Here is a 21206-nt window from a genome sequence, read left to right as displayed (position 1 = left end):
CACCGTGACAAATTGATACTTGTAACGCACTGCCTTCTGGTTGCTTCTATCTCTTCCACCCTCCCAGCAGGTCAGGGACTCCCCTTGGCCCTCAACGTGGGACTCCAACTCCCAGAAGAGGCCCACAACCCACAAAGATGACACCTGGGACAGCAGCCTGGGCAGGTAGAAAACAGCCCAGCTGGGAACTACAAAAGCTGAATGCTGGTCCAGGCAGACCCTCAGAACCTGCTGGGGATGGCTGGGGCCCTCAGTCACACCTACCCTTCGTACAGCCAGGAGAAGCAGAGAATGTCAACTTCCTATTGTCCACGGAGTCTTATGTCCCATGTCCTAGCAGCCAGGGTCTAATCTTGAGACTTTTCTTTCTCCACTGGCTCATGAGATGCCCCCAAACCCCCAACCCTCACACAGGTAAACAGGAGGAAGACAAGTCCCAGGCTGCCCCAGGAGATAGCGTAGGGATATCACTGAGAATCCACACCATCACTGGCACTCCACCCCTCTACCACTACCCAGGGTAAAGAGAAGTAACTGCTTTCTGCTAAGGATCAGGAAATACCTCCTTAACCCCTTCCCACCTCCACTCCCCCCAAGAGAAATCCAGGAGCCCATAAGTAGGTAAATATACATACATGAGGACTGGATGGAGAAGACGCCATGTTAATGGGGGCCAAGGCCGACAGACCATCTGCAAACTACAAATCAAACATGCTGGTTAGCAACAGGATTAGAGAAACCGCTTCAGGGTGGGCTGGACCGTCCAAGGAGGGAGAGCTCCTCCAAGCAGGCAGCCTCTGCTGTTTGTCCAGGGAGGCCACAGGGGTGTGTGCTTTGGAGTTCATCAAGCGTGGCTCCAAATTCTGGCTCCAGGGCCTTGCCAGCTGTGTGACCCTGAGCAAGACCCCTGACCTCTCCAAGTGAGGAGCTCATCTGGAGAACGGGCACCGAGCACACTCACAGGGCAGCAGTGAGAATGAATGTGATGAAGGACATACACACCTTGCCCAGGTGAGTTACGTAGGAGATGCTAAGTTAATGTGTCTCCTGCTTTCTCACTGCCCTCAGCACCCACTGACTCAATGCCACTTTCTCCAACACCTTCCCTACCTTTCCAAAGTCTCCCCATCTCAGAGCTAGCCAAACTCTCCATCCCTGAGGATCTCTTCTAACAGCTAACTGACACCACTCAGCTCTTGAGCAACCTCTGCTGGGCATGGTTCCCTGGTTTCCAAGCTAGTGCAGATTTCCGAGTCTCTCTCCTCAAAAACCAGGGCATCACATACCTCCCTGCAAACCTCTTGCCTCCTTTTCTAGGCATCAGATCCTCATCTGCCACCTTCCCATACTGAGAGTCAATAGGCTCTCAGGGTGAGTGGCCAGGTTGCAGGGTCAAGGGGGCTTGGGGGTCAGGGCTGGAAGCAGGGGCACATGTCAAAAGGCCTCACAACAGTCCGAGAAGGTGATGAGGATCTGGCTGAATGGTACCCATTCACCTGGTGAGGAAGTAAGGCAATGTATTCTAGGCAGAGGGAAGAGTAAGCGCAAAGGCACAGAGGAATAAAGAAGCACAGAACGTTCAAGAAACAAACAGTTCAAGAAGGCAGAGGTCAAGGCTGGAGAGGTTAGAAGACCAGCTGGGACCCAGAGCTTCCAGAGTTAGGAAAAGACTGGAGTAGGGGGCTCCAGGAGGAGTCCATGGCAGGCCAGCCCCAGGCTGTCCTCCCCACCTCAGCAGGAAGATCTCGGAAGACACACTCTGCTGAGGGCCAGGGAGTGCTCAGAGCAATACCTGGAGGACAGAACCCCTCCTGGGTCCTGGAGGGAACTTTGGGAACTCACAGACCCATCCCTGCCCCAGGAAGATCACTGAGAGAGAGACCCTAAACTAAACTAACCCTTAGGGCTCTTCAGAGGCAGAAACCTGAGCACCAGGGCAGAATGGTCTCTGAATAGTTCTGGGGTGCTGACACAGTGGGACCCCCAGAATGGACCAGAAGAATTCCATGTGAAATCCTCGACTGATCAGAGACTGGCCCAGCCAGGCAGCAGCTCTGCCCCTCCTGTTCCCATCCTGAACCCTCCAGAAGCCTTATTTTTATTTTTAATACAGTTCTTTTTTAAGAAAAATGCAAGGGAAACCAGCAGTTCACTAGAGTAAAAGGGAGAAAAAATAAAGCTAAACATAGTGCTCCAAAGAACTGGTCGAGCTTCAGAAATTACACGTTCCCCTTTGGGATTCAGGCATAATTTGCTGCTCCGGTTCTGGGAGCACGTTCCCACCTTCACGACGTCCCAGAGACTATAACCAGTGCAGCAGGCTCAAAATTAGCCAAGCCTGGGAGCCCGGGAGCAGAGCAGCTTCTATCCCACCCTGACAGTGTGGACAACAGGTCTGTGCCCCCTTCTGAAGTTTCCTCCACGCTAGCCTGCCCAGCCCATTTCCTCAATAACCTCCCCCATCCCGACCACATACACACACACACACACACACACACACAGGCACGCACACACGCACACGTGCACAAGTCCCACTTCTAAGCCTCTGCCCAAGTTATTTTGCCTACCAGGAAAGCCCTCCTACATTCAAACCCCATCAGCCTTCCTCACCTCTTCTCCTTGGAGAAGCTTTCCCTTATTACTTAGCCTAGGCTGATTGCCCAGGGTTAAGAGAATCCAAGATTTTGGCATCCTTGTTAATAAAACATCTCACCCCACTGACATCACCCTGAGCATCTCCTATGAGATCTGCTAAACACCTCTCATCTCTCTCCCAACTAGAGTGGGAGCTCCCCAAACCTTCTCTTTTCTTCTCTCTCTTCAAACACACAGACTCCCGCAAGAGTCATCCTTGACACACCAAGCTGGTGTCAGCGGCATCTCAGTGCCTGGTAGGCGGGATGGGGGTGGGGGCAGGAGCCACCACCCTTACCTACAGGGCCCCTTTGGGCCTCAAGACCCCATACAGGAAACTTAGGTGGAAGGGTGTGGCATGCTTTAGGTGAATTTGTTCCTGCACACAGTTTTGTTCTTATCTTAGAATCAGAACACCAAGAGCTGGTGTAATGGAAAAGCTGATTAGCAAACTAAGACCCCAATTTTCTCTTAAAGATAGAAGGGGAGTTGGATTCAGAGACAGAGGTAGAAAGAGAAAATCAGGTGAAAGAGGAAAGGAGAGAGAACAGAATGCTAGTGAGAATTCATTCATATTACTAGAGGTAATATGTTATTTTTCTGTATTTTTCAAATTTTATACAAGGACATGTTACATTTATAATCAGAGAAGATGAATATATTCTCTCTTTAAAGCAAAGAGTTAAATGGAGTGACGTACCTCTGTGCCCCCCTCTCTGAGAACACACACTAGCTTGCCCTCTGCACACTAAAAATCAAGATCAAAATTCCTGCCACACCGCCGAGCCTGGACACATCTCACACCACTGAGCTTGGGCACACAACACACCTGGGCACATTTCATACCGCTGATCTGGGAAACCCTGCACCCCAGCATCCTTGGGAGTGCTCCCAGCTTCTCTTTTCCTCCTAGCTTTCTCACTCATGCACACTCATGTGCTCACACCACACATGCTCACACTCCCAGGCTACCCATCTGAAGTCTACGCAGAGGACAACCACAAGGACCAGGAACCATCTCTGGAGTTCATATGCATAAGCCCTTTCCCAGCCTTCATCATCATACAGAATGGTTCAAAGAGGCCAGGCACCCACATGGGACCCTGCTCTGTGAAAGCAGGGTCCAAGCTCCCTCCATCAGAGCAGGCTGATCTTGTTTCCCCTTTCTCTGCCACCTCTGAGACCCGACGAGGCCTATGTGGGCATGTGGCCCAGAGCCCAGAGCCAGAGCCCAGTTCCCTCCACTTTGCTAGGCCAGCAGCTCCAGCCCGAGTGTGACCCTGTTCTCCCACAAAGAGCACAGACCCTGCTCTGGCTCAGACCTGGTCCCATTCACTCATGTCAACACCAGGAGGACAGCCAGCCCGAACCTCCTCACCGTCTGCCTGTGCCTCTGCCTATAGCCAGAAGGACCCAAAATAGTTCCTCCCCATTTGGGTCTGTAGACATTTTGAGGGCAGTACACACAGAAAGGAAATCTTGCTGGGCAAGCCCTGCTCTTCCCTGAACCGTCTCAGACAGGCCCACTGAGGGGGTGGAAAACAGGAGCCAGGTTCAAGCAGTAGAAGTTTGGGACAAATTATCTGCCTAATTCAGAGACAAACACCTACCCAGGCCAGAAGGCACCAGCATTGAGGATCAATGAATATCACACAGGGCCATCTGAAATCTCCATCTGGGTTTCCCCAGCCAAAAGAGTTTCCTCCTCAGACCTATACAGAGAGTGGACAGGTAATTTTTGCATCCACCATTCATCCATCCTTCCATCCATCCATCCATCCATCCATCTATTGATTGATCCATCCATCCATCCACCCTTCCACCCATGATACATCGATCTATCCATCCTTCCATTCATCCTTCCACCTGTCCATTTGATCATTTGTCCAATTTTCCATCTGTCCTTTCATCCATCTGTCCATCTGTCCACTCCTCCAGACAGACATTTATTGAACACCTCCTCCCAGCCAGGCCCTGTGCTGAACACTAAGGATACAAACAGGAATAAGTCCAAGTTGCTGCTCTGTGCTGAGGTTGGGGAAGATGCTGACATCTACAAAGACAAGTAGGGTCTCAGGTGGGGGCGATGATGAAACAAACATGGACTTGCAGGAAGAGAGGAATCAGAGAAGTCTCCTTAAAGGAGATGACCACACCAACTTGAGTCTTAAGAATGACCAAGAGTTGGTCAAGAGGACAGGGACAGGAGGTCTCCCACACAGAAAGGATGGTGGGGCTGAGTCAAGGTTAGAGAAGTAGGGCAGAGAGAGCTCAGGACTTCTGAGGACTTCATAGAATTCATGAAATTGCAGGCTAAGGCCTCCTGTCTCAACAGCAACAAGGCCACAGGGTTGAATGCCAGAGAGTTTCTTCTGAAAGCGGCAGAAAGATTAAAGAGATGAGAGAGAAGCAGAGGGAAGCCCCAGTAAATACATCTCCAGGGATAGCTTCAAAGCTGAGTTTAGAGGATCCTCAACCCAACCCAGCAGCCACCCAAGTTTGTTCTCTGCTCTCATGGCTATTTTCTGATAGATGGTTTAAAGGAAACGGAACCCTCCTGAAGTTCTACGCCAACTGCTGGGTGACCAAACATCCTGCTGACCTGAGGACACAAGTGCTGCCTATCCAGGCCTGGGAAGTCTGCTTCCAGGTGGCCTGGAAGCTCTGGGACCTCCAGGCTGCTAGGCTGTGACTGACAGGTGGGAGGTGACAACCTGGAGCAAATGGTGAGTTCACAGCTGATGCTTGCAGTGTGGCCTTTCTCCATCCTTACTGCAGAAAGGGCTAGGGGTCTTCTGCCCTACAGGATCTGGAGCCCTTCCAGGGCCCTAGGTGAAAAAGTGCTCCCTTCTCAGTAGAAGATGCCACAGACTTCCTGTCATGCCATTTGGCACCTGCACCTGGGTTACCATCCAGCCCGAGATTACTGGGTATGTAGCCCAAGTGTGACCCTTATATCCCCACAGGGTTAGATACCCTTGGAATAAGGCCAGTCTCCTTTCCTGCTCCCTTCCTTTTCCTAGAAGATGAGGTGAATGGTGGGGAGGGGATAAGGATTATTGCCTTGGACACAGACCCCTTTTTGTGCTTCTTTAAGCTGCCATCCAGCACAAGCCTATACATGGCTCAGCCTCCCCCCAAGAAGGATCTTGGCTTGGGTAAGAGGATGGGGGATAGAGTACCCCAGAGACTGCCCAGTCAGTCCCTCCTCTGCCTTCTCTCCCAATTGTTCCTTACAACCTACACCTACTGGATCATCTCCAGGGGAAAGCCCCCAACAGGACCCCAAGGCAGGAGAGTCAGTTTTCTCCCACCCTCCAAGGAAAAGGATTGGGTCATGCCCAAAGAGCATGTCTCCCCACCCAACTGAAAGCTCTCCATCTGCACAGTGTATGGCCACCGTGGTACAGAGGGGGATGCTTCACAGCAGCTATGTGACAAGGAAGGGTGGGGTAGAAGGAATGGGAAGAGATGAGGAGTAGAGAGGGGCAAGGAGCAATCCAGGCCAGCTCTGGGCAGGAGCTGGTGTCCCTCCTGGAGGCCCAGCACCCAGCCTACCTGGGTGGGGATGAGGGGCTCCTTGTCATCGATGTCAATGAGCACATCTTCCCCAGGACTGAGTAAGCTCACGTCATCTGTAGGGGGAGAGTTGCGTCCAGGCCTGAGAAGGAGTTCGCTCAGAGGTCATCCCCCTTGTCAGCCCCAAGATTCAGCCAGGAGCTGTGGGCCCTTACCTCTGCAAGCTCCATATTCCCCATTCTCTCAGCCTCTTCTTCCCCCTCCCACCTTCCTTCCCATTCCCTGTCCCCCCAATTCTTTCTCTCTCTCCTTCTCCTCATACTTCCCTCTTCCCTCCCTACCTCCCACTGTCCCTCTTCCTCAGCTCTCCTCCCACCCTGCCCCACCCCTCCCCTCTCAGCAATCTCAGGCACCAGTCACCTGCTCTTTGAGGTGCGCTCAGCCCAAACCCAGGCTCTGCCCTGAGGAAGGCCAGGTGTCCACCCTTCTGCTCTAGCTGAGCATAAATGGCATTGCTCCTTCAGGTCCCAGGAAGAGAAGGCAGCAGGAGTCCCAGGAGGACTTTTCCTGGGAAGTCACACCTGCCCCAGGCCCCCTCTGCCTTGGGCCTCCCCATCAACAACCAGCTTCCCCTACCTGGGCCGCCCTCTGGGGATGGGCTCTCAGCTGAATAGGGGTCACACAGGAAGCTCTCCAGGGAGCGGATGGTGCACTGGCCCACCACGGGCCGCCGGCCAAACTGGCGGTTATCAATGACCTTGACCACGATGGGAGGGCAGTAGAGTTCCTCCCTGGGCAGCATCTGTGGGGATGGGAGAGAAGAGAGGCATGGGCCTGGACTTCCTCTCTGGGAAGTTGTGTTGGGGAGTGGGGGAGAGCACAGGAGGACCCTTCTTCACAGGACAAGCCCAAGGACCAGAGAATGCCTTCACAGCCAAAGATAATTCCCAATAGCTCTACATCCAAAAATGGCAATTCACCAAGCCCAGGAGCTGGCCATTGGGTCAGGGAAGCCACACACCTTCTCTATCAGCCTCTTGAATTCCATTTACAAGGGCTTGCTTTTCCACACAGCTCTACCTTCCAAATACATCCAGCCCAGCCTGAAGTTGAAACAAGTCTACTTTTCCTGAGCCGTCACTGGCCAGGAAGGGAAAGACGGGAGAAGTTGGCCCAGGATTCAACAATTCTTGCAGACAGTACCCCCAAGTGGATACTCAAGAGTTGGCTTACAGACCCAGATTCTTTCTCCTCATTGCTCCCCACCACCACCACCACCATCCCCAAATAAGTACTCTGAATACAACTTGAAATAATTTATACTCTCTCCTTCGGTGGCAGCTTTGGCTCTGCCAAGAGGAGGCTGCTGTTGACAGCCACTGGCCTGGAATTTCTGTAGCACTTTCATCTTGCAAACCATTTTGCTTTCTTCAGACTTGCCTCACTCTGGTCACTAGACCCAGGGCAGCCAAAGGAGCTGGAGTGCTCTGGGGGCCCCATCCCAGGCAATGAGGGCTATGGGGTGTGCTGCTCGAGGGGCCTGGCTGGGGACAGGACTGAGTCAGGGAAGGTGTGGAGGCATTCCGGAAGGTGGGAGTCCTGAAGGGACCCCGAGGAGCACTCCAGAGGTCTGAGGCCTGCCCAGAAGGGAAAACAGCCACAGTGTGGCTCTTTGGGACTTCTGCTGGTCTAGCAAGTCGGACATATTTGTGCTGGTTGCAGGCTTAAATTCGTTTGGTAAGGAGAGTGTAGGCATTTCCTCCCCATTTTACAGAACAGGAAAAGTGAGACGAGAGAGCTTCTGTGAGCTACCCAGGTCCTGCAGGGAGTCAGGGCAGAGCGCCCAGGTTGCGTGGTGCCATAAGAGATCCTAGCCCCTGGGACTGTGGAAGGGGCAGCAGGAAGATCGGGACTCACTACTTCCATGAAGAGAGTGCAGACGTCGAAGTTGGGGTTCTTGCGGAGATTCCTGATGACACAGGACTGCACCGTCTGGCCCCCGCACTCCACCACGAGGCTGGGGGACGAGACACTGGCCAGCTGGTAACTCTTCATGTTCCGCAGGCCCCACGCCAGGATCTGAGGGTACAGGATGAGGAGAGTGACTGCCCCTGGGCCCACGAGGCTGGGACCAGGCAGGGGAAGGGCCAGGCTGCCCCACCGCCCCAGTGCACCCCACCCCCAACCCCTCGGGGCCTGGCCCACCTCGATGGCCGTGCGCTGGAGAACTGGCTTGATGTTCTGGGGAACCACGTAGATGTTGGCCTCCCTCTGAGGCGGCGGGTAGGGCAGGTCTGTGTCCTCCGACTGCAGGGACAGCAGGCAGAAAGGAGACATCGGTGGGAGGAAGGCCAAGGCAGAGAGGCAAGAAAAAAGGACAGTGGGGACATAAAGAGTGTTATGCACAGAGAGATACAGAGACAGAGAGGTAAAGACACAGACGTGGACAAACAGGCAAGCAGAAATGGGAGGGCTTGGTCAGTTCTGGCCAGCACTATCTTCTCCAGGATCACAGCTCAAACACCTTGGCCCAGGTTTAGGTCACCCTGCTTCACATGAGTCCCACGTCAGCCCTCCTCCCAGAATGCAGACTCAGAGGCACCAACGAGCTGCTCAGCGTCTCCCCCTCCCCGACACACACCCACGCCCAGCCCACCCTCCAGCCCCAATCCTCTGTCTTCCGCAGGTGTCCGCTGCAAGGACAAAGGGCTTACCCTGTGAGCCAGCAAGAGCAGAGTAAGTTACAAATGGGAGAAGGGGCTCTGGTATGTCCTGCACTTAGGAGCTGGGACCAACTCACACCACCCCGGACCACAGATGAGCATGGGGTGTGCCAACCACGGATCGGGAGTCTGCCAGAAAGGCCTAGGCAAGAATACCCAGTGACCATGAAGAACTACATGGGGGAGCAGGGGGTGGGGGGACAGGGGGTGGGGGGGCAGGTACTACCATGGATTAGTGCTGAGAAGGAGGTGCAGTGATCAGGAACATGGGCTCTGGGTACAAATCATGTCTCCACCACTTATTAAGTTAACTAAGTTATTTTGCCTCTCCATTGCTCAACTCTTTCATCTACAAAGTGAACATTAAAATTATTTCAACCTCAAAAGGTTATCGTGAGGCTTGAAGAAGTTACCACCAGTGCAACCTAAGAAGAGCGCTTTGTTCATGTCAACGCTCAATGGGACCACCTCTACCAGGTCACGCGGAGCCTCTATGACAATTAGAGAGAGATGTCCTTGGCTTAAGACTCTTTACTTCCATGTCAGAAAATCATCGTGGTTTCCTAGTTTATTAGATCAAGACATTTTACTGCCATCTACTGGGAATGTTTATAAAAAATACAAATACATGACATGGGCGCTGAACGGCACCCAATTAGATAATGTGTCTTGTGCAGTGCCCAACCTGCACGTCTGTACACGGAGGCCCCGACACTCCGCAAAAGCTAACTATAATGAGAAAGGCTGCACTAGACACTTCATGGAGCTCGCCTCGTGTAATAGCATTTAATAAACCACAGAGGCACTGGATTCATTCTCCAGGGGACTCTCTTTGAGTTCCCTCTCAAAGGATGGTACATCCACTGGCAGATGTCCTGAAGTGGATGGTGGGAGCAGTTGGAGCAGAGAAGCACACCAGCTTCCTCCAACCTTCTCCACTCACTTCTTGGCCAATCCCAGCTGTCACTCCTGCAAAGGGCTCGCTAAGGAAGCCACGCTTCCCTGACCAATAGTAGTCAGGAGCTCAGTTCTGAACAGACCAGGTTCACCTCCAGCCCTGCTGCTTCCCAACACTTTGACCTTGGACAAATGATTCAACCTCTGAGACTCAGAGTCATCATATGAAGATCTGGGGTAAAAAAGACCCCTTCTAATGGGTGTAATTAATACACCCTTATAAAGTCACTGGGTATAAGCAAGAGAACAGACTGTCCAGCACACAGGGGGTGTTAATAAATGGCGGGGACTGCAATTCTTAATGTGCTTGTTGATGCCAGTAACCATTATCTTGACCATTTTTGTTATTGTTGACCTCCCCAGGATGACCTGAAGATTGCTCAAATGCTGGAAGTGTCTCTTGGAACAACACTGGCTTTATGACTCTGCCCAAGTCCCCAGGGAACAGAATGAAGGACTCCATAACCATCCTCCAGACTCACAAGGTAGGTGTGGCACAATACAGGAAGCACCTACATCTAAAGACTGGCTGGGAGATGAGACCCCCCCACGGGAGGAGGAGGATGTGCTGGCTGTCTTGGGACACAGCTCCGTGCACAGCGAGGTCTGCTAAGTGAATGGCACCCCTTGGGCAGTGCAGGCAGGGCTGCACAGGGCCCAGATGCCAGGGAGACCCTGAGCTCAACGCCCACCCTCGCAATCCACGGCACACACAGGCAGGGGTGAGCCAGAAGGCCCTCCCATGGCCCACTTGTGGCCTGCCTGTGGCCACTGCCCAGCCCCATGTGGGCCCAGGCACCCAAGGAGGAAAGGAGGCACAAAGAAGGGGTTGGCAAGGGAACACCCCAAGCTCGCCTGGGTGGAGAGGCAGAAAGACACAACCCTCTCACAGGGCTGCAACATTTCCCTGAAAACGTCAAGGAAAGCCATTAATACGTGTCCCTCCAGAACATTCCTCTCTGAGAACCCAACTCTGAGCAGCATCCCTTTGATTTCTTTTGATCCTTTATATCCACATCCAACCCTTCTCCCAGGCTTTCTGGGGCTCTGGGGTGATGACGTTCCCAGCTACACACGAAGAACCGGGCTCCTCATTTTCTGGAAACTGCTCGTCCGAAGAGACAAACAAGAACCTGGAGGAGGTTAAGCTCTAGTACCGTTTGGAGAAGGCCCTGGAGGAAGAAGGCAGGTGCACACAGCTGCGGAGCGCCAGGCCAGTGGAGGCAAGAGAGAGAGAAGCAGAAACAATGGTTACAGGTGCGTCCGCCGGGTAGCTTCTCGGCACGAAGCCTCTCTCTGTCCTCCTCGCTGTCCCCAGAGGTCCTGGGACGCTCCTGCTGCCTACCATTGTCTCCCTCCCCAGGACCCCTGCCTCCGTGGTCCTCTCTCCACCCAGCCACAAGCTGCCACCTCCTCTCCTTCTTCCTTCCCACTGCCACTCTGGGGACATGCTGAGTTACTAGGATGCCTCTAAGCCTAATCTCTCTAAATCCTGTGGAATCCCAACCTCTCCAATCTTTTACGCTCTCTACTGGGTCTTCTCCTTCACCACATCTCTCACACCCATCCAGCCTCCTCCCTGCATCCCCCTCCGGCAGCTTCCCTAACCCTCTTCCCTCCTTCACACTTCCTGAAAAGGATGGTTCTCCCTGGCCATCATCCTCTGCCAGTGCACTCCACTTCTGCCCCAGAAGCTTCTCTATCCAAAGTCAACAACGTTGGGACACTCTCTGTCTCTTCTCTCTCTCACCCCTTCAGCAGCATCAGACCAGCCCACCTCGGCCTCCTTCCTGAAATGCACTCTCAGATCCCACCCTGCTAGCCCCTCCAGCCCCTCAGGCGGCTCTGACCCAGTGCTTGCTGATCTCCCCAGAAGCCGCCCCAGCCCAGCCCTGCAGCACTGGACCTTCTGCACCCAAACATCTCCCCTGAGCCTGCAACCCCAACCCCTTCCTGCTCGGTGCACCATGTGTTCAAAACCCACCGACTGCCAGCCCCCGCACCTCGGTTTCTCAACTTCCTGGGCCTGGCCCAGCCGAGGGGCATGACACCCTCACTCGGGACAGTGCTTCTCAGTGGGGGAGGGCTGTGCTGACCTCTGTCAGGACTGGGGAAGCAGATCAGCACTGCCAGGCAGTGGGGCGGCTAGAGGCTGTAAGTGTCACCAGGACATTCTGATCCGCTGACCTGTGTGTGCAGGGGTCTCTGAGGATCACAGACCCCGGAGCAGACATACAACATAAGCCCAATTAGGTGGGACCACATTGGACTCCCCCTCCCAGACACCCTGACTGCAGGACAGGCCTGAGGGGTTGTGCCGATGGGGTTCCACAGGGGTGCAGGGTGTTTATCAAGCCAGCCCAGACCCAGGGCTCCTAGGGACGGATGAGGCTCTCTTCCCATCAGAGCAGAGCCCACCTCAGACCATCCACCCTGCTGGCCGGGAGATACAGGGTGAGAACCCTGAGCTGTGGGGAGGGCTTCCTCCCCCAGGCCTGGGGCCACCACACTGGAAAGACATTCATTTCCAGGGGTGGGGAGAATGTTGATAAGCCCCTCCGGCCACCTCAGTGGGCCCTGCACTGGTAGTCCAGAGACCACATCCGCCCTCACTCAGCAAGGGACACTCTGGGGACCCTCTGGACAGTCACATCCCGGCTCCTCAGGGAGCTGTAGGCAGCGGGCAGCCAGGCGGGCTGGGAGGGCTGTGCTGTCTGCCTGCCCCACCCAGCTCGTTAGGAACAACATGTTGCTCTAATTACACTTCCCAGGAAAAACAGTGTTTTAAATTAAGGCCTTGGGGGAGGGATGGGGGATGGGGGACCACTGGGTTTATTTTTCTGATTGCAAAGCACCAAACTTTGTCTTCTAGTGTTTTGGGAGGAGTAGGAGAATACCTCAGGTACAGCTCAGCTTAAACCCCTGCCTGTCCCAGGACGCGGAGGGTGGATGGTGGGACAGCTGGGTGGCCCCTGGAGCCTGCAGAGCCTCCCCAACCAGGGAGCAGAGCAAAGCAGCAGCACCCAGGGGCAGCACTCCTCCCCACCTTCCCTCCCTCGGGGGCCCGGGTGGGGCCTTCCCCTGCCCATGCCCCAGCACCCTGGGGCACCCCACTTATTGGGGAATCCACCATCACCTCTTCTGCTGAGTGTGCATGTGTCTGCATGTGTGTGAGAGTGTGTTCTCTCGAGTGTACGCACTCACATACACTCACACGTGCATGCACACACTCTCCAGTTCTCAGGAAATCTAAAATTGCAGTTTCTTTGAACTCATTCCCCTTGGCAGCGAGGACCTCCTTTGTTCTCCAGACAAAAAGGAAAAGAAACGAGACAGAGGGCTAAGAAGAGGCGGGGAGAAGGAGGGAGAGAGGGAGCTGGGGCCAAGGAGCAAAGAGAGGAAGAGGAAAGCACGAAGGGAGTGTGGGGAGAGGGGGTAGGCCCGCGAGGCTCAGGAGGAGAGGGAAGGAAGAGATGGCCGGAGGGAGCGGGTAGAGGCAGCCCTCCACCCACCAGGCCTCCCCGACATCAGGGCTCACAGACACAACAGCCGCCCCCGCTTTCCCACCAAGAGTCCCCAGACAGGTGGTCCTAGTGGGCATAAAGCCCTGGGAGAGGGGAACACGTGCCCCTACAACTGGCCCCAGGCGGTAGCACAGCCCCCAAGGCACTGCTGCGCGGGACCCTCCCCTAGGCACAGAGGTCATCGCCAGGGGCCTTCCTCACCCCCTTTTCAACCCCTGCTTTCAAAGCTAGCCCAGGGTTCCCTCTTCCAGGAAGCCATCCTCCACTGTCCTCCTGACAGCCCTCAGCCTGGGCAGACAGCATTTCAGCTCATTCATTTACACTTTCACCTTCCAGATATCTTTCAACCTGCTGCCCACAAGTGACTGTAAAGGGATCCCCACAGAGGAGGCCGTCCTAAAACCATCCCTCAGGCCCACCTGCCCCTATCCATTCCTCCTGGCCCTGCTCCAGTCCAGGCCCCCTCATGGTAACTGTTCTAAAAACCTCCTAGCTGGCCTCCCCCCTGCACTTTGCTCCCCACCCAGGAACCCTGCTGCAGCCAGACGCCCTTCCATCCCTCTCCGCTTCCGTGGTCCCTGGCCCAGAGTCTACTCCCAGGCCAGGCTTTGCGAGGCCATTCCGGGAGGCTGCAGCACTCCAGAATCAAGCCTGGGAACCGGGAGGGGCTGATGGGGGTTCGAGGCAGGGGCTTAGCCACAGCCAAGAAGACAGAAACCCAGCCAGAGGTGTCAGGCTTCCTGCAGGACCAGTAGCAAAGCAGAACTAACCTGCCTCCACCCAGTCCCTGGGGTTTCTTAAAACCAAATCGGTCCCAGGAGCTTGGCATGAGTCTTGGCCTTCAAGGGAGGGGGGAAGCGGACTGGTGTAAAGACCCTGGGGCTGGGGGTGGGAAAGGGAGAGGGGATCACGAGGTCATCATCTGGGCCAGCTGATACCCTGTTCGCTGCCTCCATTCATCCTACTGGACCTTGGCCCCTTTGGACCTGCTGGCTCAGATGGCCCTGGGCCTGGAGACACCCAAGACTTGCTCTGCCTGGCTCCTGCTGACCTCCACCCTGCCTCAACCTGTGGCCTGGCTAGACATGCAACAGGACACTCGGCCCTCCCTGGGATCTGACCCCAAAGCCACACCTTTGATTTGCTTCCTGCCGATGAGACTGTAGCAAGAACCCTGCTCTAGGAATCTGAGGCTTCACTGTTACATATTACAAATCCAGTTATTAAAGATTTTAACTTTTCTTTAATAACTCATCACTGGGCCGGGTCTTCTTTAGAACAGGCTGTGGGCTTTGCCACAGAATGCTGTCAATCGAGAGAGAGGGCTCCGGGCTGCCTCCCTGCATGGGGCTCTCCCCCCGGTTTCTGAATCGGCAGCCTCTGGCAACTGCAGTCGGAAGCAGGAGGCTGCCTGTCAGGTGCAATCGTGGCCAGCCCACTTGGTGGACCCCAGCTTGATCCGGGAGCAAAACGGAAGTGAGGTAAGGGGCACAGGGCCTGGGGATCCCGCATCCTGACCCCACACTCTCAACTCCAAATAGCACCGAAAATGTCAAATGGTGTCTGCTCCCAGCCTGGGGACTCCCTGATGGCAGGAAGTGGTTGCCCTTTTCCCAACTGCCCATCTGTCCAGGGCTCTCTCTCCACCCTGACTCTCCACCACTAGCTCATTCATAAGGATCTGCTCACAGATGAGCAAGAGATCCTAGGAAGCACACTCCTCCTCTCCTAGGAAGCACGCTCCTCCTCTCCTAGGAAGCACGCTCCTCCTCTCCTAGGAAGCACGCTCCTCCTCTCCTAGGAAGCACGCTCCTCCTCTCCTAGGAAGCACGCTCCTCCTCTCCTAGGAAGCATGTTCCTCCTTTCCTAGGAAACATGCTCCTCCTCTCCTAGGAAACATGCTCCTCCTCTCCCATGGCACAGGACATGGCCTTGATTCACTTGCATGCAAGCCCCCAACTTCATTCTGGTCTCCAGGAATCCCCAACCCACCCTGAGCCCCCAAACCAGCCAGGCCCCAAATTGGTCCTTGACCATTTGGGCCAAAGTCATATCCCCCCACCTTCTCCCTAACTGCTGTAATGTCTGGCTAATGCCACCTCCACCAAGAGAATTCTTGACTGCTCTGGCCCCTTCTGAACACTTCATTCTTGTGCCACGGTTACACCAGATGAGACTCTGTATTGCTGGGGGATTCCGGCCTCTCAGCAGGACAACAAGCCTTCTATAGGCCAGATTCACCCCAGGACACACCCCAGGCAGCCCTGCACCCATGCAGAGTGTGGAGGTCTCCACATATCATGTCCCTTGGGGCACGGAGCAGTGGGAAAGCTCTGGGGTCTTGCCCCGAGATTGACCTTCACTTCCTCTCTGTCTCTGCCCACCCACCCCACCCCTAAGCCGCAGCCATGCATGTCCAGCTCACCTCATCCAGGATCCCTGACGTATCGTGTACCTGCACCGCAATTGTAGGACATTCCACATCCAGGAGAGGGTGGAGGGAGGAAGAGGGAGGTGAAGAGTTCATCATTAGTGACAAGGAGCACCAGGCCAGCCAGAAATCAGCACACTACACAGCACTACGGAAGGCAGCCCACAGAAACCAGCTCCCATGCAGAGGCAGGTGCTTTCCCACTGCGCCCCTCTGTGGGGGCCATGAGAAAGGTGTGACGGCCATCAGTGCAGAAGGACTGGTGGGAAAAGCTAAAGCCTAAGCCTAGAGCCCAGGTGTCTCAGGGGGTGACAAGAGAAAAGAAAATGACACAGTGGCAGGAAGGGTCCAGGGTCTTGGTGCAGGACACCAGGGGGAGACAGGCTGACATCCTACAGCTGCTGCTCCTGCTGTGGAGTCGGGACTTGGGGAGCCAGGGAAAATCAACCTAGAGTCCTTGGGGGCTGGCAGAAGTGGGAAGGGGAGCTCAGATGGAATAGGACCTGGGTGGGTGGGGAGCTATTGGGGGCTCGTATAATAAGAACATTGAAAATTGCCTAGGCTGCCTCGTGAGGCATCCACAAAGAACCTAAATAAGCACTTCCCAAAGCCGCAGCAGAGGCTGGTCTAGAGTAGTGTTCGCTGAGTCAACTCATCCTGGGAACCAGTAAAATGCCTGCATGCTCTACCATGACCCCCAGGAGAGGGAAGGAGAGCAGCCGAGAAGGAGCTGAAGGCCTTGTCACTCGGAGAGGAAAGAAAATGGGGTCACGCAAGCCATAATTAGTTGGGAACTAATGGTCTAAAGCAGAACTTCTGAACTCCAGCGAGCACTGGAAGCGCCGGGAGAGCTTGCTTCAGCAGGTTGGACCCAAGCACCTGCACTCCCACCAGCGTACTTGGTGAGGCTGCGGCTGCTGGCCGGGCGCAAGGCCTGGAGGACCACTGGACTAAATCAGGCTTCTCAGCCCCGGCTGCCCATTGAAATCTGCTTGGGCAGCTTTGAAAGCTGCCACCACCTCGAGCCACACACCCAGAGCCATGTTTCATTTGACCTGGAGTGGGGGCTGAGCCTGTGGGGAAGTTTTAAAGCTGCCCCGGGGATACGAACTCAATGTCAGGTTGAAAAGCCCTGGCTGGACAGCCCCTAGGCCCCTTCGATCTGAGAGTCTATGATTCTCGGATTTCTCAGGGAAGCAAGACAGGAAAGACCTGAGCAGGCAGGGAGACTTGGAGGAGGTGAGAGGACCCCACCCAGCCTCTCCCACCCTGGCCTGTGACAATACAGGGTCCTCCTTGAATTAAAGGAGTGTTCACAGCCTCTGCGAGGGTTGGGGCTGGGGTGGGGGTGCCTGCCTACCCTTGCTGACCTGGGAGGGGGCTGCAAACAGGAAACTGACATTCAGTTTGAAGAAGAAAAGATAAGAGCAGGACTTACCTCAAAACCAGGAATATGGTAGATAGCCGGCTAGGGGGAAAGGAGAGAAGGCTCTGGTCACATGCTGGATACCCAAGACCCCCAACCCTCACCCTCCCTCCTGCCCCAGCCAGCAAACATGTTTCCTCTTTTTTTCTTTTTTCTTTTTTTTTAAGTTTTTAAATTTTATTTTATCCCCCCTCCCATAATTTCTAATCTGCTTTCTATCTCTGCAAATTTGCTATTTCTGGTCATCTCTTATAAGTGATGTCATACTATTTTTGTCCTTATGTGCCTTGCTAATTTCACTGAGCATAATGTTTTCAAGCTTCTCCCATGGTGCAGCCTGTCTCAGAACTTCATTCTTTCTTAGGGCTGCAGAATATTTCATCGTGTATATGTACCACATTTTGCAAACATATTTTCAGCCACCAAACGACACTCACGGACTATGTCAGGCATCAGGCATGTCCGGGGTTTTGCGGACTCTACTCATTAGAGGCCTAAGAAGGCCTCAGAGGTGCCTTAGAGCCCAGGAATTGGGAAGGTGAGTAAGGGGAAGCCAGACTGACACGGAGTCTGGGTGTCCCCTCCACACCCTTCACCCGACACAGCCCTACTTCTACCTGGTTTCCATGTTGGGGCATATGTTGTATAAATAACCAGTTTGAAGATACAGCTCTGACACAAACTCATTGTTTTGCAGCAGGGAAGTGACTGGCCCAGGGTCACTTGGGCCATGGCAGAGCCCAGCTCTAGAACAGAGGTCCCTGGAGCCCCGTCCCACCCAAATACACAGACACACTGCAGTTAAGCCACTACCTCCCCCACTGCAGTCTTCCTCCAGGAAGCCCCTCAGGTTGTGACTCAGTGAGGAAGAAATCCAGTGGCCAGAGAACTCAGCCCTGGCCAGATGCCAACATTCTACCCCAACATTAGAGAGTGCCCTGATTCAGGGTTCGGAAAGTGCAACAAATCGGTCTGAGCAGAAGGGCTGACTCTCCAGAGGTGGCCCTTCCGGGCTCCCCAAGGACTGCAGGTCCCTGGTGGGGGGACAAGGGTGTATCGACAGCCCCCTCCCAGCATCGGGGCCTTCCCCCTCCCTCTGCGTCCACCCCACCACCACCACCCCATGTCCTCCCTGCCTGGGCCTCCTCTCCAGGTAAATTGGCCTCACCTTCTCTCTTTGGATGAGCTCAAAGGAGGCCAGCAGTTCACCTGCCGGCTGGCTGCCCCTGCTCAGTGGGAACCAGGCTAGCCGGGGCATCCGTTCCATACTCGGTTGACAGATACAACGTCCCAGAAACTCATCTGCACCCTAGACCGAGCGTGGAAAAAGAAGAGTGAGCATCCCCCAAGCTCGGGGCTCCAGACGGCCCCCTGAACTGGCAAAGGGCCTCAATCGGGGCAGTGCCCTCAGGCAGAGGGGCCAGCTCTGCCCTCCCAGGCAGCTGGCCACTGTCGCTAGGTTCAAATTCCCAATCATGGCCAGAAAGTCCCTCTGCAGGTCCAACCTCTGTAATTTAATCAAACTCCAAGCGCCCTGGAGACTGGAGTAATAGCCCCACTGCTTTTTACTAGTCCCCTCGGGAGTGAAGGCGTTTTGCCATTTCCAAGGCCTTTTGTATCTCCTATTTCACTTCATCTTTAAACTCCCTCACTTTCCAGATGGAGAAATTGATATCACATTTATCAAATTAAATGAGTCTTGCTAAAATGGTGTTTTCCACTTCTCATTCCTTTGCTCAAGTCCCTTCCTGGCTCCCCAAGCCCAGAGGACAGGCCCCTCCCTGTAACCTGCTCACCTCTCCTTCTCTGCCTTGTTTCCTGCATATCTCTGTGCTCCAGCCCTGCTGCCCCTCTCTCCCTCTCACCTTGACATGGGCCTTTTTCCCATCAGTACTGCCTCCACCCTTCTCAGCCACTGCATAGAGTGCCCCTGGCCCAAGCTCTTCCCTCTGACGCCAGCCTCGGTGACCCTGCTGGCCTGGGGGCTTCAGCCCAGTGGGAAGCACCCTCGAGGGCAGGGGCATGGGTGGAAACTGGGTCTAGGCCAGATGGTCTTTGGCCCTTACCAGCCCTCAGGCCTTGTCCAAAGCCATCATCCAGAGCAGGGGCTGGGAGGCGTCCCTGCCCGCACTCACCCCACGGTGGAAGGCCTCCCCAGTGGCCAGTCTGGCGTGGCTGCCAGCCCCTGCACAAATGCCCATGCCAATGAGTTACAGCCCAGCACAGATCCTGACCACTCAGGGTGGACAACAGAAAGCGTCCTGGAGGCCCCCCTGGGCCAGGGACGGTCCCTGACAGGTCTTAGAGAGGTCTTGGGGGGGGGGGGGGGGTGCATGACAGAGGGCCAGGGCAGCCAGGACAGCAGGGGAGTCCACAAGAAGCTCAAGCAGTGGGTATCTGCTCACAGATGCAGATTGGCTTTAAAGTGTTGGCAATGGGCACACACTCCTGCGTGCCCCCAGGCCCTGCCACCCAGCCTGCCCAAAGAAGCTGTGGCTCCTCAACATCTGGAAGCAGCTTGCAGCCAGCACCCGCACTGGCTCCTCCTACTTCGTTTCCCTGGCCCAAGCCCCTCCCAGCTCTTCCTCCTGTCTGCATTGCTTCTCCAGCCCCCAAAGGTGCCCTCTGCCCTCTGCTCTTCTCCTAACAAACCCAAACAGACTCTTCCTCATTTGCTCATTCCTCTAATAGCATCAGCTTTTCCTTCCAAGGGAATAATTCTCAGACTGGCTTCTCCATCTAAGCCCTCCACATTCCAGGCCTGCTCAACATGGCCAGCGGGGTCCCCACCAGGAGGTCCTCCGACCCCCTAAACAGTCTCACCTTCCCCCAAGCCCTGATGACCACACCTCCCAAGATTCCCAGCATCCAGTTATGGCAACTCTTTCTGGAAAGCATCTTCCCAAACCCCGCACCCTCCCCAGGCCACTTGCTCAGCAGCTGACATAGTCTCTCTTCCAATAGCATTCCACTTCTTCTTTTTTTGTGTGTGTTTTTTTGTATGCTGTATGGCGGGGTCACGTTTCATTATTTTACCATGTGAGCATCCCATTATTGCAGCATCATTCATTGAATTTTTTGCTTGTTTGGTTTTTTGGGGAAGTGCATGGACTGGGGAGTGCATGGACCAGGAATTGAACCCAGGTGTTCTGCATGGCAGGCGAGAGTCCTACCACTGAACTACCCTTATACACTCCCCTACTTTCTCTTTTTAAAATGTTGCTCTCACCCCCATTCCTCCAGCCTCACCTCCCATCTCCTCCTTCCCAGCCTGCCCTTGGCCAGAATGCACCTCTGCCTCGTCCGAACACACCAATCCAGGTTCCCTGCAGGACCTGGGTCTCCCCATAGCCTTCCCTGGCTTCCCCACCAACAGCAATCTCTCCCTCTGGGAACCTTCTAGAGCAGCCCTGTCCAATGCGGAAGCACCTAGCCATCTGTTTCTATTTACATTTAAATTCTAATTAATTAGAACTAAATAAAAAATAAAATTCTGTTTCTCAGCTATACTAGGTACATTTCAAGCACCCAGGAGCCACACGTGGCCAGTGGCTCCCACTTTGGACAGGGCAACTAAAGAACATTTTCACCGTCACAGGAAGTTCTGCTGGACAGCGCCACTACAGAGGGCCCCAGCGGCGCCACTGAGCTAGGTGGCACTCGGGGACGCGCTGTCTCATGCAAAGCATTCTCTGCTCTGTGGGTAAGTCTTGGCTCCCACCTAGACTGGGAGCCCCAGGCGAGGAGCCACCCAGGAACATCGGTGCTCAATAAATGCTCATGGATTGAGCCCAGCTCTCTGAAGTGGGGGAAAAACTGGCCAGGGACCTTATTAGCAAATCAGAGGCAGAGAAAGCCCAGGCCTCCTGACACCCAGCCAGGGGCTCTTTCTAGATCTGTCCCCCTCTGCTGCGCTTGGTTAGCAATGCCTGCCACGGGGCACCGCACAAGTGCTAGCAATCCATTTTTAATTACTGCAGAAAAGTTTTTAA

The 21206-nt window shown here is 54.6% G+C and overlaps 1 protein-coding gene across 25 annotated transcripts in view; it reads right to left on the bottom strand.

The window, feature by feature from the left end:
• DYSF (dysferlin) overlaps window positions 1-21206 on the bottom strand; it is a 227496-nt gene that overhangs the window by 76095 nt on the left and 130195 nt on the right. For 10 of the 25 annotated variants that reach the window (XM_077134534.1, XM_077134538.1, XM_077134543.1 and 7 more), the window contains 7 exons: window positions 18383-18523; window positions 17227-17256; window positions 15783-15812; window positions 8359-8460; window positions 8071-8232; window positions 6790-6955; window positions 6193-6269 (listed from right to left, as the gene is read on the bottom strand). In XM_077134534.1, coding sequence (XP_076990649.1) covers window positions 6193-6269; window positions 6790-6955; window positions 8071-8232; window positions 8359-8460; window positions 15783-15812; window positions 17227-17256; window positions 18383-18523 — 708 coding nt within the window. Of the gene's footprint in view, window positions 1-635; window positions 699-6192; window positions 6270-6789; window positions 6956-8070; window positions 8233-8358; window positions 8461-10990; window positions 11033-15782; window positions 15813-17226; window positions 17257-18382; window positions 18524-21206 lie in introns of all 25 variants that reach the window. The other 15 variants (XM_077134524.1, XM_077134531.1, XM_077134523.1 and 12 more) reach the window with 3 other exon arrangements.

This window comes from Tamandua tetradactyla, chromosome 17 (genome assembly GCF_023851605.1).
Source record: "Tamandua tetradactyla isolate mTamTet1 chromosome 17, mTamTet1.pri, whole genome shotgun sequence".
Lineage (NCBI taxonomy): Eukaryota > Metazoa > Chordata > Mammalia > Pilosa > Myrmecophagidae > Tamandua > Tamandua tetradactyla.
The sequence above is the reverse complement of the archived record's forward strand: the minus strand, read 5'-3'. Positions and strand labels throughout refer to the sequence as shown.